The 24,860-nt window shown below is 36.4% G+C and overlaps 1 protein-coding gene across 1 annotated transcript in view; it reads right to left on the reverse strand.

The window, feature by feature from the left end:
- The window catches only part of OXR1 (oxidation resistance 1), a gene marked incomplete at both ends in the record, with an annotated part of 346,540 nt that extends 338,426 nt beyond the window's left edge, over nucleotides 1-8,114 (reverse strand). Inside the window, one exon of the mRNA XM_080694624.1 lies at nucleotides 8,092-8,114. Within this exon, the coding sequence (XP_080550750.1) occupies nucleotides 8,092-8,114 (23 nt within the window). The remainder of the gene's footprint in view (nucleotides 1-8,091) is intronic.
- Nucleotides 8,115-24,860: the final 16,746 nt, after the last annotated feature.

Genomic DNA, 24,860 nt, shown 5'->3' on the forward strand with positions numbered 1-24,860 from the left:
AAGGTCAATGGAAGTGGTTTCCTTCATTAACTCTCTCTTTTCTCCCTTTTCTCCTGGTCTACCTCCCTGGCTCCAGATAATGGAGTTTCTTCTCCATTATCTGAAGTCCCATTGGTAACCCGATTACTCCCTAGCTTCTGCATATGAGAGAAAACACATGACCCTTCACTTTCTGTGACTGGCTAATATCACTTAGCATAATGTTCTCCAGGTCCATCCATTTTCCTGCAAACGACATAATTTTGTTCTTCATTATTGCTGAGTAGAATTCCACTGTGTGTATATGCCATAATTTGGTAATCCATTCATCTGATGATGGACACCAAGGTGGCTTGTTGATTTTTAAAAGAAAAATAATTTTAGGTTGATATATAAAGGAGAAAATATTCAACAGGTTTGCTGTAAATGTTTAACTTTCAGCAAGATATTTCTTTTTTTTTTTTCTCCACGGGTTGGGGGATGAAACCCAGGGGCATTCGACCTCTAAGCTACACCCCCTGCCCTATTTTTCATTCTTTATTTTGGAACAGGGTCTCACCAAGTTGTGGAGAGCCTCACTAACTATCTGAGTCTGTCCAGGAACCACAATCTTCCAGTTTCAGCCTCCCAAATGCTGGGATTACAAGCATGTGCCACCATGCCTGGCTTCCGCAAGATACGTCTAAAGGCGTATTACTCAAAGCTAACAGTAGTTGAGGGTGCTAAAAATATAATGTATTTACTTAAAACTGTCAATCTCAAATCAAAATAGTATTAATCATTTTAATAATTAAAGGATTTCAATTTAAAAAGGCATATTATGAATAGAAAGACATATTGAAATTTTGTAGAATACAGTAAATTGACATTAACCCAAATAGTAGTACATTACCTTAAAGTTCTATGTACTTCAGGAGAAACATTTTTATTTCTCTTGAGCTTTCATTTTCTCTCTCTTATTCTCACCTCTTTTCTTCTGCTATGATAATTTCTTCTAATTTATTTCCCTTCCCCAACTTGACTTGCCCCTTTCTACTCTATACTCATTTACAAACTGACTATAACTATTATTGCTACCCTTAACTTAATATGAGGATTCTCTAAGTTTAGGCTCTCAAAAAAGGTTCTCATTATGTTGTCAATAGCCTTGCTGAGACACTGAGGCTAGCCTTAAACAAGCCTTCCTCCTGTTGCAGACTTCCAAACACTGGGATTATAGGTGTGTGCCCCACCAACTAAGTGTTTCCTATCACACAGAAATATTTTTTCAACTAGAAATATTGCTTTATATTTATGTATTACCTTTCACTCTCTTCCTCTTCTACAATAATAGACTGTTGACAATTCTAACTTTTTTCTTGTAAAATTAGGGCTAAAAATTTCTCTTTCAACTTCTATTTATCCATATTCCTTCCCCTGCCTTGAGTTTTCATCCCTCCCCAAATAGAGACCATTAAGTTTCTCTTTCCTTTACCACTACAAATGCAAACACATTAATACTGCCCTCGAAAGCCTGCAATTTAACAACATAATTAGGGCATGAAGTTTGCAGAATAGTGGTTATGACAACTTTTGCAGAAAGAATCCCCTTTCTCATTCTTAGAATAAATTGGATACTTCTGTCTATCCAGAATTTTCTCTTCCTAAACACAGGAGCTGAAAATGATGTGGAATGATTAGCTTTATCATTTACTCATTAAAGTACTTAAATGCAAATATTATATATCAACTGAATAACCTGGAAAAGCAATTTCTACATTACTTTTGTAATTTCTACATCATAATTTCTAACATTACATTACATTAATTTTGCATTTTTATCAACACTAGGATTTAAAGAAGATTATTCTTTGATGAATAAAATAATTCAAATTGGTTCTTATCTCCTATAGGAGTGGTATTGAGTTTGTCAACATTTATAATAGCATTTTAAACTAAAAACTTACTTAATAAAGCTCATCACTTAAAATTTAATCAGTACAATTCAGGCTTTATTATATTTCCAATCTATAGTCATGCATAACAGAATATTTTGTTGACTTTTGATAAAATTATGTCCGTCAACTGCAAGTAAAAATTTTCTGGACAACAATCAGTCTATTGCTCAATGTTTTTAAGGAATTAATTATAGCTAAAGTGTTAGTATATGTGATAAATTTTCAGAATTAAAAAAGATACTAATTTAGCCGAGTGTGGTGGTGCATGTTTGTAATCCCAGCATTTGGGAGGCCGAGACTGGAGGATCATGTTTCATGGACATCCTTAGCTACTTAGTGAGGCCCTCTGCAAATTAGTGAGACCCTATTTCAAAATAAAGAATAAAAAACAGGGCAGGGGGTGCAGTTCAGAGGTCAAATGCCTTTGGGTTCCATCCCCAGAACTGAAAAAAAAAGACACTAATTTATATGACATGTTTTCAGAAATTTATTATTTTCTCCAGGCCTTGATGTTTGAAATCCAGATAGAAACAACAAAATAGGTCCTGAAGAGGTACCCTGCATAGGGTTCAAGATCCAATTTAATGGGTAACATAAATGACATGATGGTCATAGATTATGAAGGCATTTGCATGTGATGATGTGAATTTTTTCTCATTGACTAGAGTGAGGCCCACAGAAACTGTTAGTGAAAACAGAAGATGGCAAAATATCACATATGATTTAAGTCCACTTTTTAAAAAAATTGTGAAATATGTATAAAATGATATGCATTGGTTCCCTTTTTGTTCAGGTCTGGGAATGGAACTCAGGGGCATTTGACCTCCAAGCTATACCCCCTGCCCAATTTTTTTCTTTATTTTGAAACAGGGTCTCATTGAGTTTCAGAGGGCCTCACTAATTAGCTGAGGCTGTCCGCAAACTGCGATCCTCTGGTCTCAGGCTCCCAAATGCTGGGATTACAAGCATGCCCGGCATGCTTTGGTTCTTTTATCAATGATTTTCTGTAGGATTAAAGTCATTCTCAATCTCTGCTTTATAATTTTCTATAGTGTTTGGCTCTTTGAAAATAGCATGTTTCTTTGCATTTAAGAATGGATGTGAGAGGCATATATCCAAAACATTAGCCATTCATTCCAAGTGGAAAAAGCAAATATTCCTTTTATCTCCAAACACATTCTGGCCTATCTTTTAAAGCACTTATCTCATTAAGTCAGTTATTTGATCATTTATCAGTCCTTTGGATAAAATATGAGCTCCATTAAGAGGAGTCATTGCTTTTGGTGAACACTGTCTTACTGCTCAGCACTGGGCATGGTGCACTGTAGACACTCAGTGGATATGAACTGGCAACTGCTTATTTTCATCCAGTAACTTAATTCTTTCATACCTGGCTCTAATCAAAATATCCTCCTCTCTGCCAGATGCCAGCCAGTCTTTAAGATACATTGGGACAAGAACTGAAATATGCATGGACATTATAATGCAAAAATAATTTGAGGTCAAAAGGATGCCACTTGGCAAAATCTGTTAAGACACTCTTGGATCTATCACTGAATATGTAACACCATACACCATAAGTATAGTAACATTCAAAGAGTGGATGCTGAGGGTGTGGTGATGCCTGTGGATTAAAAAGTACTTAGTAGTGGAGGGTCTTTATGAGACCTGCAATTGGAAAGCCTTTTCAGTTGAATTGTAACAAAATGCTCACATCTTGCTGTGCTTCTTTGTATCAGGATGAAAACCTGACAATGTCTGGACTGTAATGCAACAAGTGTAATGGAATCACATTTTGTAGTGTAGAGAGCTCACTTTGCATAATTGTGTAACTTCAACTAAATTTCTTATAGCAAGAATCTCTTTATCCTCCCCATCCCAGGAAATTAGAGATGTCAACTGTTTCTCCATTTCCTGGCACTATTCTAATGCCTAGGAATGCTCCCAGGTACTCTCTTTCAGGAGAAACACACTGGAAGAAATTATGGGGGAACTTCTGTTTGATAAATGAGAATTAGGGCATTTGTTTCGAGGATGAATGCATATAGCAAGAAAATTATTTTCACGGGGAAGTTTAGTGGTAAAAGGCACTGATTCAAGACACACAGTCTTCATTCATTTGCCAAATCTACTACCTAGTGGTTTTGTCTTATTAGGCAAGTTACTTGGTTTTCCATATTTCACTTTCCCCACTTAGAGAATCCTAAGAACAAACCACATTATTATGAACATTGTTGTGAAAGTTATACGGTTTTAATATTTACAAAATGCCTACAATAATGCCTGTTACATGGTAAATGTCAAATAAATGCTCAGTTTTGATATTTACTTAGTTTTCATGTTACAAAGTCATATGCTTTAAACTTACATATATATGAACACATGACAGGTTGTGTATGCATATGTATTATACATAACTGTTATTAAAATATAAAAGAGGGAGACTTGATGGTTATTGGGAAGGAAGCCCTGAAAGTCTTTTCAAGCACCCCTTGGAATTATAACATTTCTATCCTTGTGTTACAGTTAAGATTCCCTTTTCCCCTTCTCTGTGCCTTCTTGTATTATGTGAATTTTTCTCTGTTACCAGAAACAAACCTTTTCTCAGATAATAGGTTGGAACCTGTCACCTGGTTGTGAATGTGTGCAGTTGAACCTGACCTCAATCAGCATGCACTTGATAATTATTTTCCTCTGGTAATTAGTTACTACATAATGAGATCCATAAACTACCTTCTATGTCTACATAAGTTGTACAATAAACTCCTACTGTGCTCCTCTTTTTAAATTTTTTTTTTATTGGTGCACTGTAGTCCTACATCTGAATGGAGTACAAGATAGTAGAGGCACACATGCACACATTGCTCATTTAGCCCTTCCCCAATTCCCACTCCATTCCCTCCTCTTCCCTCCTTCTCATGTTTGGCTTTAATGATTGACTTTGATACATTTGTGAATGTACAGCATGTGTATTAGGGAATTTCCCTCTCCCCCTCCCATGACTCCCAGTTAGGTCTCTTATTTGCTCATCTATGGTTTCTCCTCTTTCATTTAGAGCTCCTCCTATGACCCCTTTTCTTCCTAGCTTCTGCATATTATGAAGAGCATGAGTTCCTCTTCTGATTGAGATTCTATTTCCCTAGGAACTTGGAAGTATTCTGGGTTGCATTTTTTTTTTTTGAGATCTTGCAAGACAGGAACACACAAAAATACTAGAGCATGAATTTTTTTAAAAAATATGTCAAAAGATAATTTTCCTACACTGTGTATTTTTATTTTTATTTTTTTGGTGGTACTGGGGTTCCTGGAAGCCCTTCTACCTCCGGGCTACACTCCCAGACCTATTTTATATTATTTATTTGTAAACAGGGTCTCTTAAGCCAGCAAGGCTGGCTCCGAGCCAGCATGATCCTCCTGTCTCCGTCTCCCAAGCGCAAGGATTACAAGCGTGCGCCACCACGCCCAGCTACACTGTGTATTTTAAAGCTAGGAGTATTGTTTGTATTGTAAAAAAATATATATATAAAAATTTAATCACAATAGACACACCACATATCCATAACAGTACACTTTAGAGTTAAAATAATGGAAACACGAACATAGTTGCATATGAAGTCATAGTAGGCCAAAAATGTACACAGATTGAAGAAAGTTTTGAACATAAGCTCAGTGATAACGTTAACAAGAAAACTAAGCAAAAGAGTGCAGGACTCAGAAGAACCACAGAGACAATCACAAACAGGGCTACTGTAACTTCAAATATCCCTTACTGACAAGTGTATCCTCCCAAGTGAGCCCCATCTGTATCTCTCTGAATAGTATTGGAAGCACAGAACTTCTCATGCCATTTTTTTGTGATTTTCAGTCAAACTGCTGATTTCGATTCTCATCTAGTTCTCCAGAGCAGTTTGAGAATTCACTAATCAGGACAAATCAAGCATCCATGCACTTAAAAGCTTTGTCTGCCTTACATTAATATTCTATGAGTCAATTTTATTTCCACTGTTTTTCAATATTTTCATGTCTGAGATTCTGAATTTCAAAACAGAGCCAGACCGTGGGCTATAAAAATTTATTTCCATTAATGTAACTTTGTATAAAAGATTTCCATAGGAAATTGATGGGTTACTCAGCATCCCTATTCAAAAATTAATCAGATTATGCTCCTTAAAATGAAGATTAGAAAAATGTTGAGAAATAGTAAAGAGTCACAAAGGTCCATGTGAATAAAAAAGGTTAATGATTCCTCAACTTAGTGCAGCAGGAGTCATTACTTTCTTTGTGCATCTTAGATTTGCTTTCTGTTCTTCTTCTCTACCAGCTCTGGGGCAGCTCAAATGCTAAGAAGAAGAAGGAAGGTGCCAAACACCACACAGCCATTTGGAGGGGTGGCGCTGGCAAAACAAGTTTAAGATAATCTAACATGGGAAACTGGTGGCGATAAGAATCAAGGACACTACTGAATAAAACATCCACACATTGTTTCTGTAACATTTGAACTTGTGACCTAAGAACTCTTACAAATCTCAGCTATATGACATCTACAAGATGCCCTCCTAATTTTAACTTTTCATTTACAATGATAGCTTGTTTTTACCACTGAACTACCCACTTTGCCCTTTTTTTATTCATTCCTACAGCACATATTTATAAAAAATCTGCTGAAATCTAGGTGCCATGCTAGACCATTCGACTGGAAACATGCCATGAAATCTCTCTGTGGAGTTAGTTCTTGTGTTTCTGATGCCCCTAAGCCAAATTGTGTCATACTGGGGCAGTGGTTGGCAGGGCCTCACAAGCACGGGTCCCAGCGTGAGCTCCGTCCTGCCTTGAACCAGGCCACATGGGCCCTATTTTCAGGCATGACAATCATATGTTCTAATCCTTTTTCCTTTTCCTCCTCTCCTCCTTCCCTCTCTTCCTCTTCCTCCTCCTCCCTCCTCCCTCTTCCCCTTCTCCTTTTCTTTCCTCCTTCTCTGACCCGTTGTCTACTTTTTGAGGGTTCGTATCCCACATGCATGTTTTCTAGTGCCAAATTTCTTTAAATAAATGTCACTGTCTCCCAGGGAGTTGAAAGAGTTGAAAAGTTTTATAGAAACTAAGTTTTTAAAAGATTTTATCACTTTATTTTGCATTTTGTAGTAATAATTCACAATTTAAGCACCATTTTATTTTTAACAGAATATAGTTTAGCTCTTTTAATTCTTTTTTTAAACTGAGATCCTAAGGATACAATAATAAATTTTAAAGTCAATAAAAATTAGGTCCCCTGGAAACATGACTCTAAATTCATACAAATAATTATATTCTTTGCCCTATAGAAATTGTTTACCTAACTAAAAATAAATTTATGGAATGAAGTTGAATCAGCAAACAACTCTGAAATCTGATTCTATCTATATTTCCAGTACAAAATGAAATGGGTTTATGATGAAATGGAAAAGATTATCAAATTTTTCTTACATTCCTGTATTGAATACTGTGGATTTGTATAACTTTTTCAGCTCTTTATATAACAGCCAATGTTCAGTTAAATGGCTTCAACTTCATCCCTGCTAGTATTGCTCTTCATTGCCATAGAAAAGTTGATGATTTGCCAGAAAAGTACCTTTATACTTCTCTTTCTAAATCATAAACAGCTTTTGCACATGAACCGAAAGTCAGAGATTATTCAGAATGCCAGGTGTTTAGAGAGATGCGTTGATAAGGTGATGTTCTCTCTTACATTTGAGTTCTGTTCAGCTTAATTTTGGTAATGTTTTTGAAATATGGAGTCAGGAAAAAAAGAGGTACTGATGAGCGAATTCCACTCTCACAGGCATACATACAGAGTGTTTAGTCCTGTGTCAAGGAATATAGCAGCAAGAGGCAACACTTGAGGACAGCAAACTCCTACCCCAGTCTCCCTGGATCTGCTGGAAAGACAGGTCTTGAGTGTCACTGGGATTCAAAAATCCAAAAGGCTTTCCCAGAGTTTCAAGTTACCATCCCACTCACGGCATCAGACTTGGAATTCATGGTTGCTCTCCTCACCCTAACATATGACCACAATTTCTGGAAATCTAGATATTTAAAGTTAGCTTTCTACCCATGTTCTGATAATACAGCTCACTCACTAAATATTGCTCATGATATGCATTTATTTGAATCTAAGAAAAGAACATGTTTCACTCACCATGATAGATTAGATACAGACATTGCAGCAGTTTGTGAAGTCTTCTCTTGATTTAGGAATACAGAATCCGAAGGTCTATTTGATAAGACTCCTGGCGATTTCGGCTTTGCTACTGGAATGATGCACAATCATTTAGTTACTCGTGGTTTGAGAAGACCTATAAGATAAAGGAAAATAGTGGTGTTTCTGTTATTTATTCTGACTTGTTTCAGATTTATTTCAATGGGATCTATAGTTTTATCATGATATAAGGCACACAAAATAAATCATGGATTTTGTTTTCTAAAAATGAAACATCCTAAATTAGTGGTAAAATTATAGTAAGCATATAATGAGCTGAATTCCTTATCTTAAAAAATAATTGAAAGGTTATTAGAACCTTCTTTCCATGGCATGGAAAATACAGGGAAATAATAGACTGTGCTTTGGGAGATGTCATTTTTTTCTATGAAAGGTTATCCTCTCTAAATTAGTTTCATATATCTGTGATAAAGGGATCAGAGCAAAGATCCCAATTAACTCATAACAGATATTTAAAAATAAAAGTTCTTGACACAAGTTATGAGTACATCTTAGACTTTAATAAAAATCATGAGCTAAGTGAGTAAGAATTGGTATTGAGAAGCATGAATAAGGTGAGCCAGAATGTATTTATATAACAAATAGCTCCACACATACATTTTTTAGTATCTGTTATATATGGAGTCCTATAATCTTGAACCAAATATTTTGGGCATCATTAATTCCATAGCACAATGCTACCACTTAAATTTGTTCAGATGTAATCCTTTGTTGTCCAATTTAATGAACATTCATTAAGCATATACACTATATGCATTTAAGTATCAGAGATACAGTTTAGGGATAGAGATGATGAATGACACATGAATAGACATTGGTCCTGCCCTCAAAGAATGTTTCATATAAAAGATAATTACAATAAAATAGATTGTGTTTCAATAAAAAAAACATACACCAGGTATGTGGAAAACCAGAAGAGGGACTTCCATCTGGTCATAGAAACATGAAAAGGATCTCTAAAGAAGGAATACCCCAAATCACTACCTTAAGTTTAGTTGCAAGTTAAAATAAATCCCAAATCAAAGCGGCTTAAAAAAGAAAGTTTATTTTCTTTCTCTGAAGTCCAAGTAGAAAACAGTAACTCTAAGAGCATATAGGATGGAGGGTTCTTCTTTCTTGCTATTCCCTGTTCTCAACACGTGCTTCCCAGGGTCCTCCCAGGCTGCTGAGCACTGGTGAAATAATATGCCTTTCAGCCAACAGAAAAGAGGAAAAGGTAAGAAAGAATGCATCCTGACATTTATTATGACATTGCTGCTTGCATCTTATTGGCTGAAGCATAGTCACCTGGCCACTCTTACTCAAAGGAAGACTGGAAAATGCAGCCATTATTCTGGGCATCTGAAAGCTTAACTATGAACCAAAGTGCGGAGAAGTGAGTAAGGGGGAAGTAGATACTGAGCAAAAGCTAGCAGTGTCTTCCAGCCTACTTGAAGCTGGCTAACCTCCCCTTCCAAGGGCCAATGGTTTAGTACCTACTGTAAAATGGCAAACATGGACCAGAGGAGAGATGGAATCGGCCCATTATTTGTTAATCATTTTCCATGTTTATTTTGTAATTTAGAATATCAAACTTCAGCCTTCTTAAATCATCCATAGGTTAACAAAATATTTATTGTGCCTTACTATTACCATGCCCAAGCAAAGACTAAGGATACACAGATTAATAAAATATAGTATTTATACATACTTGCTGTCTAATGTAGAGGCTATCACTTTAACAAAACAATAAAATATATTATAAACATTTCTCTGTATGTATAAAGGCATATGAGTGACTACATGGGAATAGAGAAAGAATCCTAATTTTAATGGGCTTTGATTTTGATAGACCTTGATTGCCCAAACAATTTTGGCCTATACTAGACAGCTTTGAAGATTTCCACCCTAAATAATCCTTTGTCATTCCAAAGAGGCTTCAGTTTCATCTTGTTCTTGATTGACTGTTTAAACATATTAACTAATATTGCTAAGGTCATGGAAACTCCAAATTCTGCCACCAGACTAGTTCTGTTCAATGTTTCACAATCTGTATTATGTGATTCTTATCAAGGGATCAGCTACTAAGAAAAATATGTATGAAATATTGTTTGATACAATTCATCCTTCTAAATATACTTAATTCCATTTTTAAAAAAACTATGTGTTTAGATATCATTACTTCAATACCTAATCAAATTTCTTTTGCTGAATTATAGTTTGGAGTTTTGCCACGAGTTTGCACTGAGAGATAACATTAGAGGAAATAATAAATAAGCAAAGCCAGGCCTATAAAATCAGCTATTTAGGTTGGTTGGAAATCCACCGAATGAAAAACTTTTGCCTTTATGACCACTCAAAAGGAAAAAGTCATGTTAGATTTCAATAACAGAAGATTTTTATTCTAAATTTCTTATTTACTTTCTTTTAATGTTATTATGCAACTTTTTACTTCTTCTCTTGCTTTACTTGATGGAATGCTCTGAGACAAACTCATGACATTCCTTTAAAAACTAAACAAGATCTCAATATTGAGGCTGAGACAGGAAGATCACAGGTTCAAGACCAGCCTCAGCAACTAAAGACCTTGTTTCAAAAATAAGAAACAAAAAAAACTGAGGAGCTAAGAGTGTAGCTCAGGAGTAGAACGTCTTTAGATTTAATCCCCAAGCATTTGTGCACACACACACACACACACACACACACGCACACGACCTCTGCTAACCCCATTCTTTTGCTAACTTTAATTTTTCACCTGTTGTTTTTTATAAAGAGATACATACATGTATACATTGCATACAAATATATACTATTTATATAAAGAAATATACAATTCTAAGTCCTTTTGGGAATGAGAGAAACTATAATTCCAGATTGGTTTACTTACATAAAATGCAGAACTAATATATAAAGAAACCAGATCTCAGGATATTAAATCAAGCCATATGGACCTCTTACTCATGTACATATAAAAATGGCCAAATATTGCCATTAGATGTGATACCACTGAATAGAAGTGAAAGATCATCCAAAGGAATCTGAACCCTCCCTTCATCTGGACTGAACTTTAAATACATTTCTTCCTGACTCTCAGCTTAGTATTTCTCTTTTCTTAGGGTGTTTACTTCCAGAAACTTACAATTATAAATTCTTTCTCTGCCCCTTTGGGAAGTAAATGTCTCAGTCTCTTGCTAGTATTCTAACCCAGGAATTTCTTTCTAAAAGACAAGGGAGCTATCTCTGCGAGGTAACCATCAAAAGAGATGGCGCCCGTATTTATCAGTCTCTAAGAGGAAAAGAGCCTTACTTCAGTAAGTGCCAATCAGCAAACTCATGACCTCATATACTGACCAACTCTCCCCCTAAAGACCTTTAGTACTTCTCTACTGGCTCACTCACCCCAGAGCTTATAAACACTTCTGCAACCTCCTCTCACAGAGTCAAGTTCAGGCTCCCTGTTGCAGTGGTATGAAATAAAGTCTTCCTTGCCTGTTTAACTCTGGTGCAACTTTTTTCTTAGGCAGGCTATGGTTTCCAGTCCTTAATGTCCATGATAATTTCTCAAGATACAGATAATAATGTCAAAAAGTGTAATCTTATCTTTTCTCAATATTCTTTACCTGCAATAACTACCAACTTGAAAATGTATATTATCTGGAGAATTATAAGATAAGATAAATATTAGAGCATTGCAGTTTTTTCTCATCTTAAATTTGGATGTTTATGAAAATTAAATATTTGAACATAAAAAGCCCATAGCAACCATACATAGTATTTACAATTTTTATTTGACACTCACTTTGATGTTATATCATCTTTTGTTTTTATTTATGATTTTCAACTATCTGATTTATTTCTTTGAGGATCGGTGCAATGTACCATGTGCCCGCCAGGCACTCAAAGTTTACTAAGTTGAACAACAATGCCTGTTGAATTTACATTTTTTATGATGTGATGTTTTTCAAAAGGCCTAGTAGGCTTGTTATTGCTTTAAATTATATTTAATGATTCAATGCTTATCAGTACACCCTTTTCAAAGAAAACATCTTTAGGATCTTCAGGCATATTTAAATTTTCTGTTCATTTTGATGATTCACAATCCTTATAAAAATCTCTGACATCAGTCTCAGTACTTGGGTATGAATTTATAGCTTTCAGCCAAAATTCTAACATTACTAAGACTCACCATCTGCCCCTTTGCCACAAGAGAGACAGCTTATTCTCATATTAGAGGAAACTTTTCAAAATACATGCAGTGAGATGACTACTGAAGTGCCCAGCCCGGATTGCAAATTATAAACATAGACACAATTGTTCTCTTTAGGCCATGAGTCTATCAAATTATAAACATAGATAGAATTGTTCTCTTTATGTCTGTCTTCTAGCACAATGTGAAGGAAAACAGTATATGAATTTAATGCAGAAATCCCCTTTTAATATATTTATAAAAAAATGTGAATAGCCTTGAACACAGTGATGAATTACTGGGACCATGCTTTACCCAAACTGTTATTTTAATCAGTTCACTCATAAGTAGAATTTTGGACTTCAAATCCAGCTGAAAGAGATACTATATTCTATGAAGTTAACTCAGCTGTAATTTTTTTGCCATTTAATAACACTAAGTCTAAAAGTATTTTGGTAAAGTAATTTTATTTAAGCAAAAGAAACATTTTTACAACTTAGTCCCTTGAAGATACCTTTGCTTTTGTATCACTGTCTTCAAAATCCTTGACTGTATGTTTAAGATACATGTTACATAATAAACATAGGGTTTGTTTCATATTTTAACCCTCAAAAGTTACTGGAACAAGAATAAAAATCACCAAATATTTCGACCAAAAACAACATAAATGTCTATTTTATATGTGAGTTGTGCTACTTCACTTAGAGAAAATTTGGATTCCAAAAACAATATCAAAACATGATAGTGTAATTTTATTTTATTTTATTTTTGTGGTACTGGAGTTTCTGGAAGCCCTTCTACCGCCAGGCTACACTCCCAGACCTATTTTATATTTTTTAATTTGGAAACAGGGTCTCTTTTTTTGTGTGTGTGGTACTGGGATTCCTGGAAGCCCTTCTACCTCCCGGATACACTCCCACGGGCTATACTCCCAGACTTATTTTTTTACTTTTTATGTGGAAAGAGGGTCTCTTAAGCCAGCAAGGCTGGCTCAGAACCAGCATGATCCTCCTGTCTCCGCCTCCCAAGTGCGGGGATTACAAGCGTGCACCACCACACCCGGCTATAGTGTAATTTTAAACTGGATTAAACCCATGTTCCATTGGATTTTAAGTAATGTATTATACAGGTGATGAATGAATATGTATTCAAACTCCACTCTGTGTACCACAAGAGATAATGAGAATGAGGTGAAAAATAAAATATGCTAGATATGGGAAGGATAATTTCTTGCTAACAATTCAAAATAAATGTTAGCAAGACAAATTATCAAGCAAATATTCAAATATTTTGAATTTTTTTTAGTGGATACCGTGTGTGTGTGTGTGTGTGTGTGTGTGTGTGTGTGTGTGTGTGGTGTGTGTGTGTGGTGTTGGGGATTGAACCCAGGGTTATTCTACCTTGGAGTTATACACACCCCCAGCCCGATTTTTTATTATTTATTTTGAAACAGGGTCTAAGTTGCTGAGGCCTTCACTACATTGCTAAGACTGGCCACAAACCTGAATCCTCCTGTCTCAGCCTCCCAAGTACTGGGATTACAAGTGTGCACCACCATCCCCAGCTGCTCTTTCTTAACCTACCCTCCCTACTCTGACTGGGCTTGCTTGCTTACAATCCTCATTCTTAAGTCCTGCCTACCCTATACAGCTCTGATTCTTCCCAATAACCTGAAATTTTCCTTCCTGTCTAATCTAACATATCCAAATTCCTCAAGGATTGATAAGAAATCCATAGGTTTGGTGAATTCTCACTTCATAACTTCATGATTGTTTGATTTCCTTCCCCTCTTTCTGTACTAACCTCCAACTCATTTAGCAATTAAAATATGGTGAACATTAAAATTTCTATACATTTTTCCTGTATACTATTTTTACTTTTCGAAATAAACCATAAGTTTACAAAAGCCAGGAGTTGTCTTTTATGTATAAATTCCAGGCATCTAGATAAGTACCCCAAGTTCTTCAGATGTTAATAAACTTGGGGATAGACAGCAGTTTTTCCTACTCAGGGTCTCAGAAGGTCCTGGAGAAAGTCCAGCCCATCCAGACACCAGACATGAACTCTGTCCACTAGGGCCTATGGGAACAGGTTAGGCAACCTTGAGACGCTTTGTGGGCACAAGAGCACCCTCTGAATCCTGCTCCAGCTTCATCTAACAGTGATGCTGGAGGTAACTCCCCAAGCTGAAGGAGCAGCCTCCAACTGCATCTGACAGTGATCCTGAAGGTAACCCACAAGCTGGAGATTTCAGGATAAGGGAGAATAGGAGAAATACTTTATAACAAATAATCTGGAAAGAGTTTAACACCCAAAATGTACAAGGAGCTCGGGTAGACCAACAGCAAGAAGACAAATAATCCTGTTAAAAATGGGAGAAGGAAATTTGGGTACCATGGTGCCTACTTATAATTCCAGCACTTGGAAAGCTTTGAAAAAGGAGGATGACAGTTGTAGCCAGACCCTGTTTGAGAATTTTAAAAACTGGAGATTTAACTCTGAGGTAGAATATACTTGGGTTGAAACCCTAGTGACACACCAAAAAAAAAAAAAAAAAAATATATATATATATATATATATATATATATATATATAGAGAGAGAGAGAGAGAGAGAGAGAGAGAGAACCTCAAAAGAAGTACATTTCTCAGGAGACATGCAAATGATCAATAGATACATGAAACAATCCTAAGCATCACTAATCATTGGGGAAACACAATTTAAAACCATAATGAGTTATTATGCTGCTTCTATTAGGATGACTATTAGGCAGAAGATAAGAAATGTTGGTGAGGATGTGGAGAACACTTGTACACTGTTGGTGGAGATGTTCATTATGAGAAATGGCATGAAGGTTCTTCCAAAGAGAATGATGCTACAGGCTGAAGGGACTTCATGTAATGCAGCCATTAGCTATGAAGTCCACAGGCAAGAGGAGCCCAGATGGTAACCTTGGAGACAGCTAATGCAAAGCGTTATGGGCTCCTTCACTGCGGCACAGCTGTCATTTTACTTGTATTAAAGTCATTTCATGGGAAATATTAGTATTCAATTGAGCATGTCAGTAATTGGAATAAAGCATTTATCACAGAGAGTTGGTTATGTCTGTGATTATCCTAAGCACACACTTTAGAAGTATCCCCCACACTTCTAAATACTTTTATGTTACAGGAAGTATTTATCATAGAGAAATCATCAATTATCACCCTGGAGTAATTTATAAGTAAGCTATCACTGTAAACAGAGGTCACCCTAAAACCTAACCTAAGTTTCTCAGAATAAATAACTGTATACAATACTCTGAGAAAATTTTATTTTATCCTTCCATGAACTACAAAGACAATTTTTCCACCTGGGCACTGATCTCATCTTCTGAGCCATAACGTAATCAAATGCTTCTCTGATGCCTACATCTTTCATTTCTGCCTCTCTGTTTTTTTCTTTCTGTGTCCGTTTTCTTTTTCTACCTAGCTTACCTATGACTTCAAGCTATTCTTTTTCTCTTATTTCCCCACAAAAGATTTCTTTACAGCTACTGCCTCCCCCCTTTTAACCACACAAATCTGTTTTGTGATTTCTAACCCAATATATTCATCATCAGTCAACTGGCCAATATTTAACCACTGATTCCAGTAGTCACCCATATCTTGGCCTCCCTGCTCTTGACCAGTCCTGCCTTCACCTCCAAGCTGCTGAGACCTCCAGACACTCTCTCACTATGCCTCTCTCATCTCTCTCATTCACTGTTTTCGTATATGGTAGTGCATTTCAGAGTTCTGGCTGATAAGACTTCCTCAGTAGATAATTCACAATTTTTTTTTTTTTTTTTTTTTAGGTGGTACTGGGGATGGGACCCAGGGGATTTATTCCTCCGGGCTACACTCCCAGACCTATCCTATTTTATATTTTATTTGGAAACAGGGTCTCTCTCTCTCTCTCTCTCTCTCTCTCTCTCTCTCTCTCTCTCTCTCTCTCTCTCTCTCTTTATTTTTTGGTGGTACTGGGGCTCCTGGAAGCCCTTCTACCTCCAGGATACACTCCCACCACGTGCTACACTCCCAGACCTATTTTTTTTACTTTTTATGTGGAAATAGGGTCTCTTAAGCCAGCAAGGCTGGCTCCGAACCAGCGCAATCCTCCTGTCTCCGCCTCCCAAGCACGGGGATTACAAGGGTGTGCCACCACGCCCGGCTGAAACAGGGTCTCTTAAGTCAGCTAAGGCTGGCTTTGTACCTGAGCGATCCTCCTCTCTCAGCATCCCAAAGCGTGCGTCACCACGCCCGGCAAATTTTTATCTGTGGATTTATCCTTTCTCCTAACTTCCAGCATACCTTTTCCTAATAACATATTAAACAGTTACCAGAGCTTATTTTTGTTTCTGTTGTTTACTGCTCAATCACATATCTTGAAATCATTTTTTATACTTCCTACTTCTATTATAGCCATTCTCATTCAAGTCCATACTATCTTTAGTCTTAACCAGGTTTGTTTCATATTTCTGAAAGCACTTAAACCATATATAAAAAATCATTTAAGAATGAGTCAACATCTTAGTTCATTTGTGTGTGTTTTTTTTTCTTCAGAACTGGGGACTGAACCTAGGGGCATTCTTCCTCCAAGCTACACCTCAGCACTATTTTTATTCCTTATTTTGAAACACGGTCTCACTGAGTTGCAGAGGGCCTCACTAAGATGTTGAGGTTGGCTAGGAACCTGTGATCCTCCTGTCTCAGCCTCCAAAGTACTGGAATTCTAAGCATGTGCCATCAGACCCAGCTCAACATCTTTTTTTTTTTTTTTTTTAAAGTTATTTGGGCAGCCGGGCGTGGTGGCGCACGCTTGTAATCCCAGTACTTGGGAGGCTGAGACAGGAGGATCGCACAGGTTCGAAGCCAGCCTCAGCTATTTAGTGAGGCTCTTAGCAACTTAGTGAGACTCTGTTTCCAAATAAAATATAAAATAGGTCTGGGAGTATAGTTCGGAGGTAGAAAGCCCCTTGGTTCCCCCCCAGTACCACCAAAAAAAAAAAAAAAAGTTCTTGGGCAATTTAAAATTCTTAGTGATTGATGGGGAACACATCATTGTCTGGTGACTTCTTGAAGGATCTACTCAATCATTAGAGTTCTCTGGTGCACAGTTTATACATCTCTTGCTAGAGTTTTTACTTGTCTTCAGACCTGTTTTTCACCCTCCAAACCATATTACAAATAAATTTTATTAAGGCAAACCATCTACACATGCAAATTCCTTATTAAGAAAACCTCTGACGACTTCCTACTATCTAAATATTAGAACTAGAAGCCTCTTCGATATGACCTGTCCTCTATTTTATGGCTTTTGTCCACTCATGTTAAATGACTACTATTCCGAAAATTTGTTTCTAACCTCAAATGAAGACCTAGCCCATCACTCCACTTTGTAACGAATCAAAAATTAAATTGATTTCTCACTTCAAAATTCATATTTCTCAGGTACACTTTACTGTACCAAAGGTAGCACTAAATAGGCCCTTTAAACGGCACAATCTAAAAGCCAGGCATGGTGGTGCACGCTTGTAATCCCCGCGCTTGGGAGGCGGAGACAGGAGGTTCACGCAGTTTCATAGCCAGCTGCTCTGGTTTAAGAGACCCTGTTTCAAAAAATATAAAATAAGTCTCGGAGTGTGGCCCAGAGGTAGAAGGGCTTCCAGGAACCCCAGTACCACCAAAAAAAAAAAAAAAAAAAAAAATCCAGCCTCAACTACTTAGTGAGGCTCTCAGCAACTTAATGAGACCCTGGTCTGGGAGAATAGCCCAGGGATAGAAAGCCCCTGGGTTCCACCCCCAGTGCTATAAATAAATAAATAAATAAATAAATAAATAAATGGCACAATCTATCCAAACTGCCTGGTATTTTTAGAATTTACAATAAGTGTTGGTGAGTCACTAAAGGTTCTATCCCATGTGGATCTCCCAGTAAAGAGAACTGCCAGAAATCAGTTAATTAAAAACAGAAAGAAACAAAGCAGCAGATTGGAATTTTATTAAATAACTGTTTCAAGTGAAAAATTGATTTAGGCACATTTAATGAATTTTTCTGTATTCTCAAAACATAAGTATTTTAATGTTTATAATGAACATGGGAGAAGAGAGAGAAAACATACTTGAATACAATGCATTTAGGAATGTAATACAATACAAAAGGAATTTTTTTTGTTTGTTTTTCTGTTGCTGTTGTTCCTGAAAAATAATTTGGGGCCTTCACAATACAGTGCAGGTCTCCTTGTCATTCTTCACCCTAAGCTAGTTCCACTCCTTCTGTCCCTGGACCCTGGCAATGTGAGCCTAGTCTCTCTTTGAATAAAATAAACACAGCTCATGCCCACATATTTCAGGATAACCGCCCAGTTATTATGTCCTCACTTTCAGGAATGTCCCTTTCATTTTTCTTGATCACAAAAACTACTAGTCTTGCAAAGTCCAAGACTCAAATGTCAATTACTTCTAACACTTGAAAGATTTAAGTCGCTTGACACATTATACATTTCGTGTGTGTGTGTGTGTGTGTGTGTGTGTGTGTGTGTGTGTGTGTGTACAGAGGGTGATACCCAGAGGCACTCTACCTCTGAGCTACACCCCCAGCCCTATTTTTATTCTTTATTTTGAAATAGGGTCTCACTGAGTTGCAAAGGGCCTAAGTAGCTGAGGCTCTATGTGAACTGTGATCCTCCTGTCTCAGCCTCCCAAATGCTGGAACCACAAGTATTCACCACCATGCCTAGCCCCTATTATATATTTTTATCACAATATTAGTCTTCTATCGGAGGAGTAGGTGACAAAAATCTCCCATGCTGTTGGCTCTTAGTTGAGGTTCTTGATAGTTTCCTTTGCTGTTTCATGCAATCCCACATATTGATTTAGCTTCTAGTTTCTTGTGCCTTTGGGGTCTTGTTGAGAACGTTTTTACTTGTGCCTATGTGTTGCAGTGTTGGGCCTATGCCCTCTTCAAGGAGCCTCAAGGTCTCTGGTCTAATTTCCAAGTCTTTGATCCATCTTCAACTGACTCTTGTGCAGAGTGAGAAAGTATGGTTTATTTTCATTTTTCTGCATATGGTTAATCAGTTCTGCCAGTACCATTTGTTGAGTAGGCTATCTTTTTTCCAGTGTATGTTTTTGACCCCTTTGTCAAAAACCAATTGGCTGTGTGTGGATTTGTTTCTGAGTTTTCTATTCTGTTCCACTGGTCTATGTATCTGTCTTTGTGCCAGTACCATTCTGTCACAGTATTTTCCAGATTCCCTTTATGTGATAGTTTACCTGTCTGTGTAATGTGAGCACTACGCTACTGGTAAATTATTATATTACTTAAGTATGTAAGAAATAAGTTATTTACTTAACACACATGAAATTTTAAGTTTTTGGCTATGGGAGTGGGAGGATACCACCTTGTTATGACAAATGAACAGGTGATAGAGAAAATATAGTAATATTCATATAAAGTATAATTACCTAGAGATCCTTTAGAATGTCTTCAAAAGCAAAAAAAAATCAATAGTTATTGCTTTACTTATTTTATCTGAGTTCTACTAGTTTCTGAAGAGCGATAATTCAATCTTATTTTTAAAAACTTTATTCCCTGAATAAAACACTCAGACTCAAACAATAAAAATAAGAAAAAAAATTGATCCATTTTCCAAAAGAAGAAACTTTCAAGGGACAGAGCTTCCTTGATGATTACCACTATGCAAACCCAGTCTTGGACAACTTCTATTTCTTAGGGAATATCACAATCCCTGACTGAGGCATTTTTCACAAATAAAGACTTCAGGATAAATATTTGTGGGTACCTTCTGCTTAGGCAAATGTCTTCTTCTTTAAGGGTATTATTTGAAAATACCCAACATAACAAAATCAATTCACTTCTCTTAGTAAATCTGTTGTTGAGCTTAGAGAAGAACTGACTTTTCTCTAAGAGCCTTTGGCTTTCATTTCACCAAAACTATACTTAATTAAAACTGAAAAGCAAGGAGCTTTCACCTTTTGGAGCCAACCAGGGAGTGCCTCCAAACATCAAAGAGTTCCGCTGATGTTTTAATGAAGCCAATATCGGTGAAACTACACAACCCTGCCTTAGAGAGATGATGTCGCCATTGGCAAAATGAGTTAGGGATGGAAAAAAATAGTTCAGATGTTCATGCGGGAGTGAAAAATGAGCATTTTCTTAGCTTATTATTCCAAACTAGGTTATCTCACAGTGCTTCATTATCAATTCTTTTTTTTAAAGTAAAAGTTGCCCAAATCCCAACCCTAATGCTATCTGTTCTAAAATTTCATACTTCTATGAAATATACTGTTGGGAACTATAACCCCATAAATAATGAGTGAATGCTTTCTCTTGAAGAGTAAAATTCTATAATATTGAGAATAATATGCTATCCCATTGATTCTTCGACATTTCCTAGGGCTCTGGAGATTTCAGAGTTGCTATATTTCAGAGTATATGAGTTCTAGTTAAACATCACCCATGTGATTTAAGAGCCTATCTCTGGATACTTAATGCCCTGGCTCTTTTTTTCTTTTCTTCTAATAAAATAACATTTATGAGAAGTCAAATTTTATTAAGTGTTGGCATTAATTAAAATTTGCTGCCTAACTTTGTCAATGGATTTTTTGTAATTCACTAGGAAAAACTGATGCAACCTCATTTCCAAGAAGCAGTTTCCTTTGAGCTCTTCAAATGATGCTCTCTTGCACAGTGTTTAAGTTTTGTAGCATCTGAAACTCAGCATCTCTACCAAATGGCCAAACTCTTTCATCTCCTTGCTCAGATCTTCAAAGGTATGTGGTGCTTCCAGTCATATTCGTGTGACTTTAACGATCCTCTATTCACTGCATGAGATTCTTCTTTAGCTTTTCAAACATATGAATAACTACAATATATAACAATATTTTAAATTTTCTTACCTGTAGAAAACTCCTATACACTGTAGAGAGAGAGAGATGAACATGACCAATTTGATCTCTTTCCTGTGTCCATCTGTTTTAGTGTACTTGTTTCACCTATATTTCTTCTTTGAGTGATGGAATTGTTTATAACTCTTATGGTTATCAATTTTCTTCACAAGTTTGTCTACCTCCTCAGAAAACATGGACATAATCCTGTACAAGAAGATACTCATTGGTGTATTCATTTCGAGTCACCCCTCCATGCCAGTCTGGTATGGAGCTGTATCTCTATTTTCTGTATTTCTATCTTTCTAATAAACTTCTTTAAATCTTCAAAAAAAAAGGTACTCATTTACTTTTCTACAAAGTAAATGTTTCTATCCTTTTACTTACATAAATTTATTATAGAATTTTTGTTTGGATATCAAGAATTTCTTGAAAATTTTTACAAGATGTTATATTAAATATTTGTATATCAAAAATTCAGATGGTAATGAATAACAGTACTGCAGGAATATATGTGTTTAAGGGTCTCCAATATAACTTAGAGTAAGAAATATTTCCCAATTTATCCATACTAGCTCTAGTCAGAATTAATTATTGCCAGTTATGAACCTCTTATAGTTTCTGCATTTTGCTTATATTATTTTTAAACTTTTATTGGTGTATTATAATCTTACATCTTAATGGAGTACAAGACGGTGGGGACATACATGCACACATAACTCATTTAGCCCTTCCCCAATTCCCACCCCATTCCCTTCCCCCTCCCTCCTTCTCATGTTTGGCTTACTGATTGACTTTAAAGTGTTTGTGGATGTTCATCATATACATTAGGGAATTTCCCTCTTCCCTCATCCCATTCTCCTCAGTTACTAATTAATTTCATACTTATTCAACACCTGCTATGTGCCAGGCACTATGTTAAGGATAAAACAATTAATAAAATGTGCTCCCTGTGATCTGTGATCTTGCAGCATAATAGAAACAGGCAAATGTAAATACAGGAATATAGTAATGGGCTATGGGAACAATGACAAATATTATTATAAGTGAGATGGAGACACACAAAGAGAAATAGCTTTTTCCTCACGTGGAGGGTAATTTCAGGAAAATGTTTATTTAAGAATGTGGCATTTAGCCGGGCTTGGTGGCGCACACTTGTAATCCCCATTTGGGAGGCTAAGACCAGAGGATCGCGGTTTGCGGACAGCCTCGGATAGTTAGTGAGGCCCTCTGCAACTCAGTGAGACCTGGTTTCAAAATAAAGAATAAAATATAGGGCAGGGGGTATAACTTGGAGGTCGAATGCCCTTGGATTCCATCCCCAGACCCGCAAAAATAATAATAATAATAATAATAATAATAATAATAATAATAATAATGTGGCATTTAATCAGGCATGGTGATGCACATATGTAATCATATGGTGAGAGAAGAGGATCAAAAGTTTGAAGACAGCCTCAGCAACAGAGTGAGACTCTCAGAAACCTAGCAAGACCCTACTTCAAGATGAAAAATAATACAATGTCTTGGGGTGTAGCTCAGAGGTAGAATGACTCAAAGTCCAATCCCTGTGCCAAAAAAATAATAAAAATACAACACTTGACACAAATTTTAATAGACGGCCAATCAGATGTAGAGAGGTTGCAGGATTAGCAAAGACACACACACACACACACACACACACACACACACACACAGCATGAAAGACACATAAAGAAATGGTAACTGTCTCATGCAGTAGAAGTCAGAAGAAGTTCATGATAAAAGGTAAAGCCTGGAAAGGTGCACAAGGGCGAGCTAGCCTTGCACTCTGAACCCTATGGAGAATCTATGAGAGGAGTAATACTGTCCATGGGAGGTGGATACTCTCTAGATGTAACTTTAAGTGAAAGTGATGGGTATAAAACAGATTATATACAGAAGTGAGATCATAAAAATATTAAAACCCTCCTCCTTTTTTACTAAATATGTAAAATAGAACTTTTAGTAGCAGCAATTGAAATATCTTCAATGCTCTTGGGTCAGATAAGATGTCTAAGCCTGGGTTTATCTTAATATCCTCATACATTGTGTTTGTGCTGGCTACTTTCTACATTATGAATAATGCAAGTTTCCCTAATGTATCTTTGAGATTACACTAATATCTGCTATAAATGTTTTGCAAATATCAGTAAGTGATGAATAATACAGAGGTTTTAAGAGAAAAAGTTTGAAATTCTAGCACTGCAGTAGGTAATATAAATTTAAGTCACCACTTCTTTAGGGCTCCTTCTCACTTTATAGTATTCATTCATTCATTCATTCATTCATTCATTCATTCATTCATTCATGACATATTCAAATGCCTCGTCTGTGGAAGGCATTTATCTATGTGCCAGAAACCCAACCGAGAGCAAAGAAAAAGTTGCTGACCCCATGTGATTTATGTCCCAGTGGAGGAAAAAGGCAGCATGAAATTACAAATGGATATATAAAATCAAGACATCATAAATGCTATGAATGAAAGTAATGCAAGCAAGGGACTGGGAATGATGGGGATACTATTTTAGATATGGTGATCAGGAAAAGGTTATCTCAGGAGGTGATACTTAAATAGAAAATATAAAAGGGAAAATGTTAAGCTCTTCATGGGTTTTGAAATATTTTTTAAAAGTTGTAATCAAAAATAAAAGTAGGGAATCCAGCAGCTCAGGAAAATTTCTAAAGCATTTTATTATACACACCTTTACTTTCTCAAATGAAACAACATAATTTAAGCGCTTCCTGGTGACTTGGGGTGGCAGGTCATTATTATGATCTATTTAAACCAAAAACGTTCTTTTCTCCCCCAACCCCTTGCTGACAGTGCTAATCACTATGGAATGGAAATCAGGCCTGTGGTTAAAAGGACTCAGGGTACACAGTTAAAACTCTTTGAATGATAACTCTGAGCCCTGTCCAGAAGAGCTTTTGGCTAGAGGTTTATACGATTTCTTTCATCAGCTTAGAAACTTATTTTTTAATAAAATGACTTTAGAAAAGGGGACACAAATATAAAATATATTATTTATGTATTTGCTCACAAAACTTATATTTATTATTTGTATTCATAAAATATGATAAATTTATATTTATGTATAATATTCATGCTACTTTCTATATTTTGGACTTTGTTCTAAGCACTTTAGTCTGAGCCTTCAAAAAGCTATGATTTCTAGCCAGTGTGGTGGCGCACGCTTGTAATCCCCGCGCTTGGGAGGCAGAGACAGGAGGATCATGCAGGTTCGAAGCCAGCCGCGCGCTTTGGCTTAGGAGACCCTGTTTCCAAATAAAAATGTAAAAATAGGTCTGGGAGTGTAGCCCGGAGGTCGAAGGGCTTCCAGGAACCCCAGTACCACCAAAAAAAAAAAAAAAGCTATGATTTCTGCCTGTTTCATTATCTGTTAAAGATACTTTATCTTTTTTTTTTTTTTTTTTTTTTTTTTTTTTGGTGGTACTGGGGTTCCTGGAAGCCCTTCGACCTCCGGGCTACACTCCCAGACCTATTTTTACATTTTTATTTGGAAACAGGGTCTCCTAAGCCAGCACGCGCAGCTGGCTTTGAACCTGCGCGAT

The sequence above is a fragment of the Muscardinus avellanarius genome (genome assembly GCF_963383645.1).
Source record: "Muscardinus avellanarius genome assembly, chromosome: 4".
Taxonomy (NCBI): Eukaryota; Metazoa; Chordata; class Mammalia; order Rodentia; family Gliridae; genus Muscardinus; species Muscardinus avellanarius.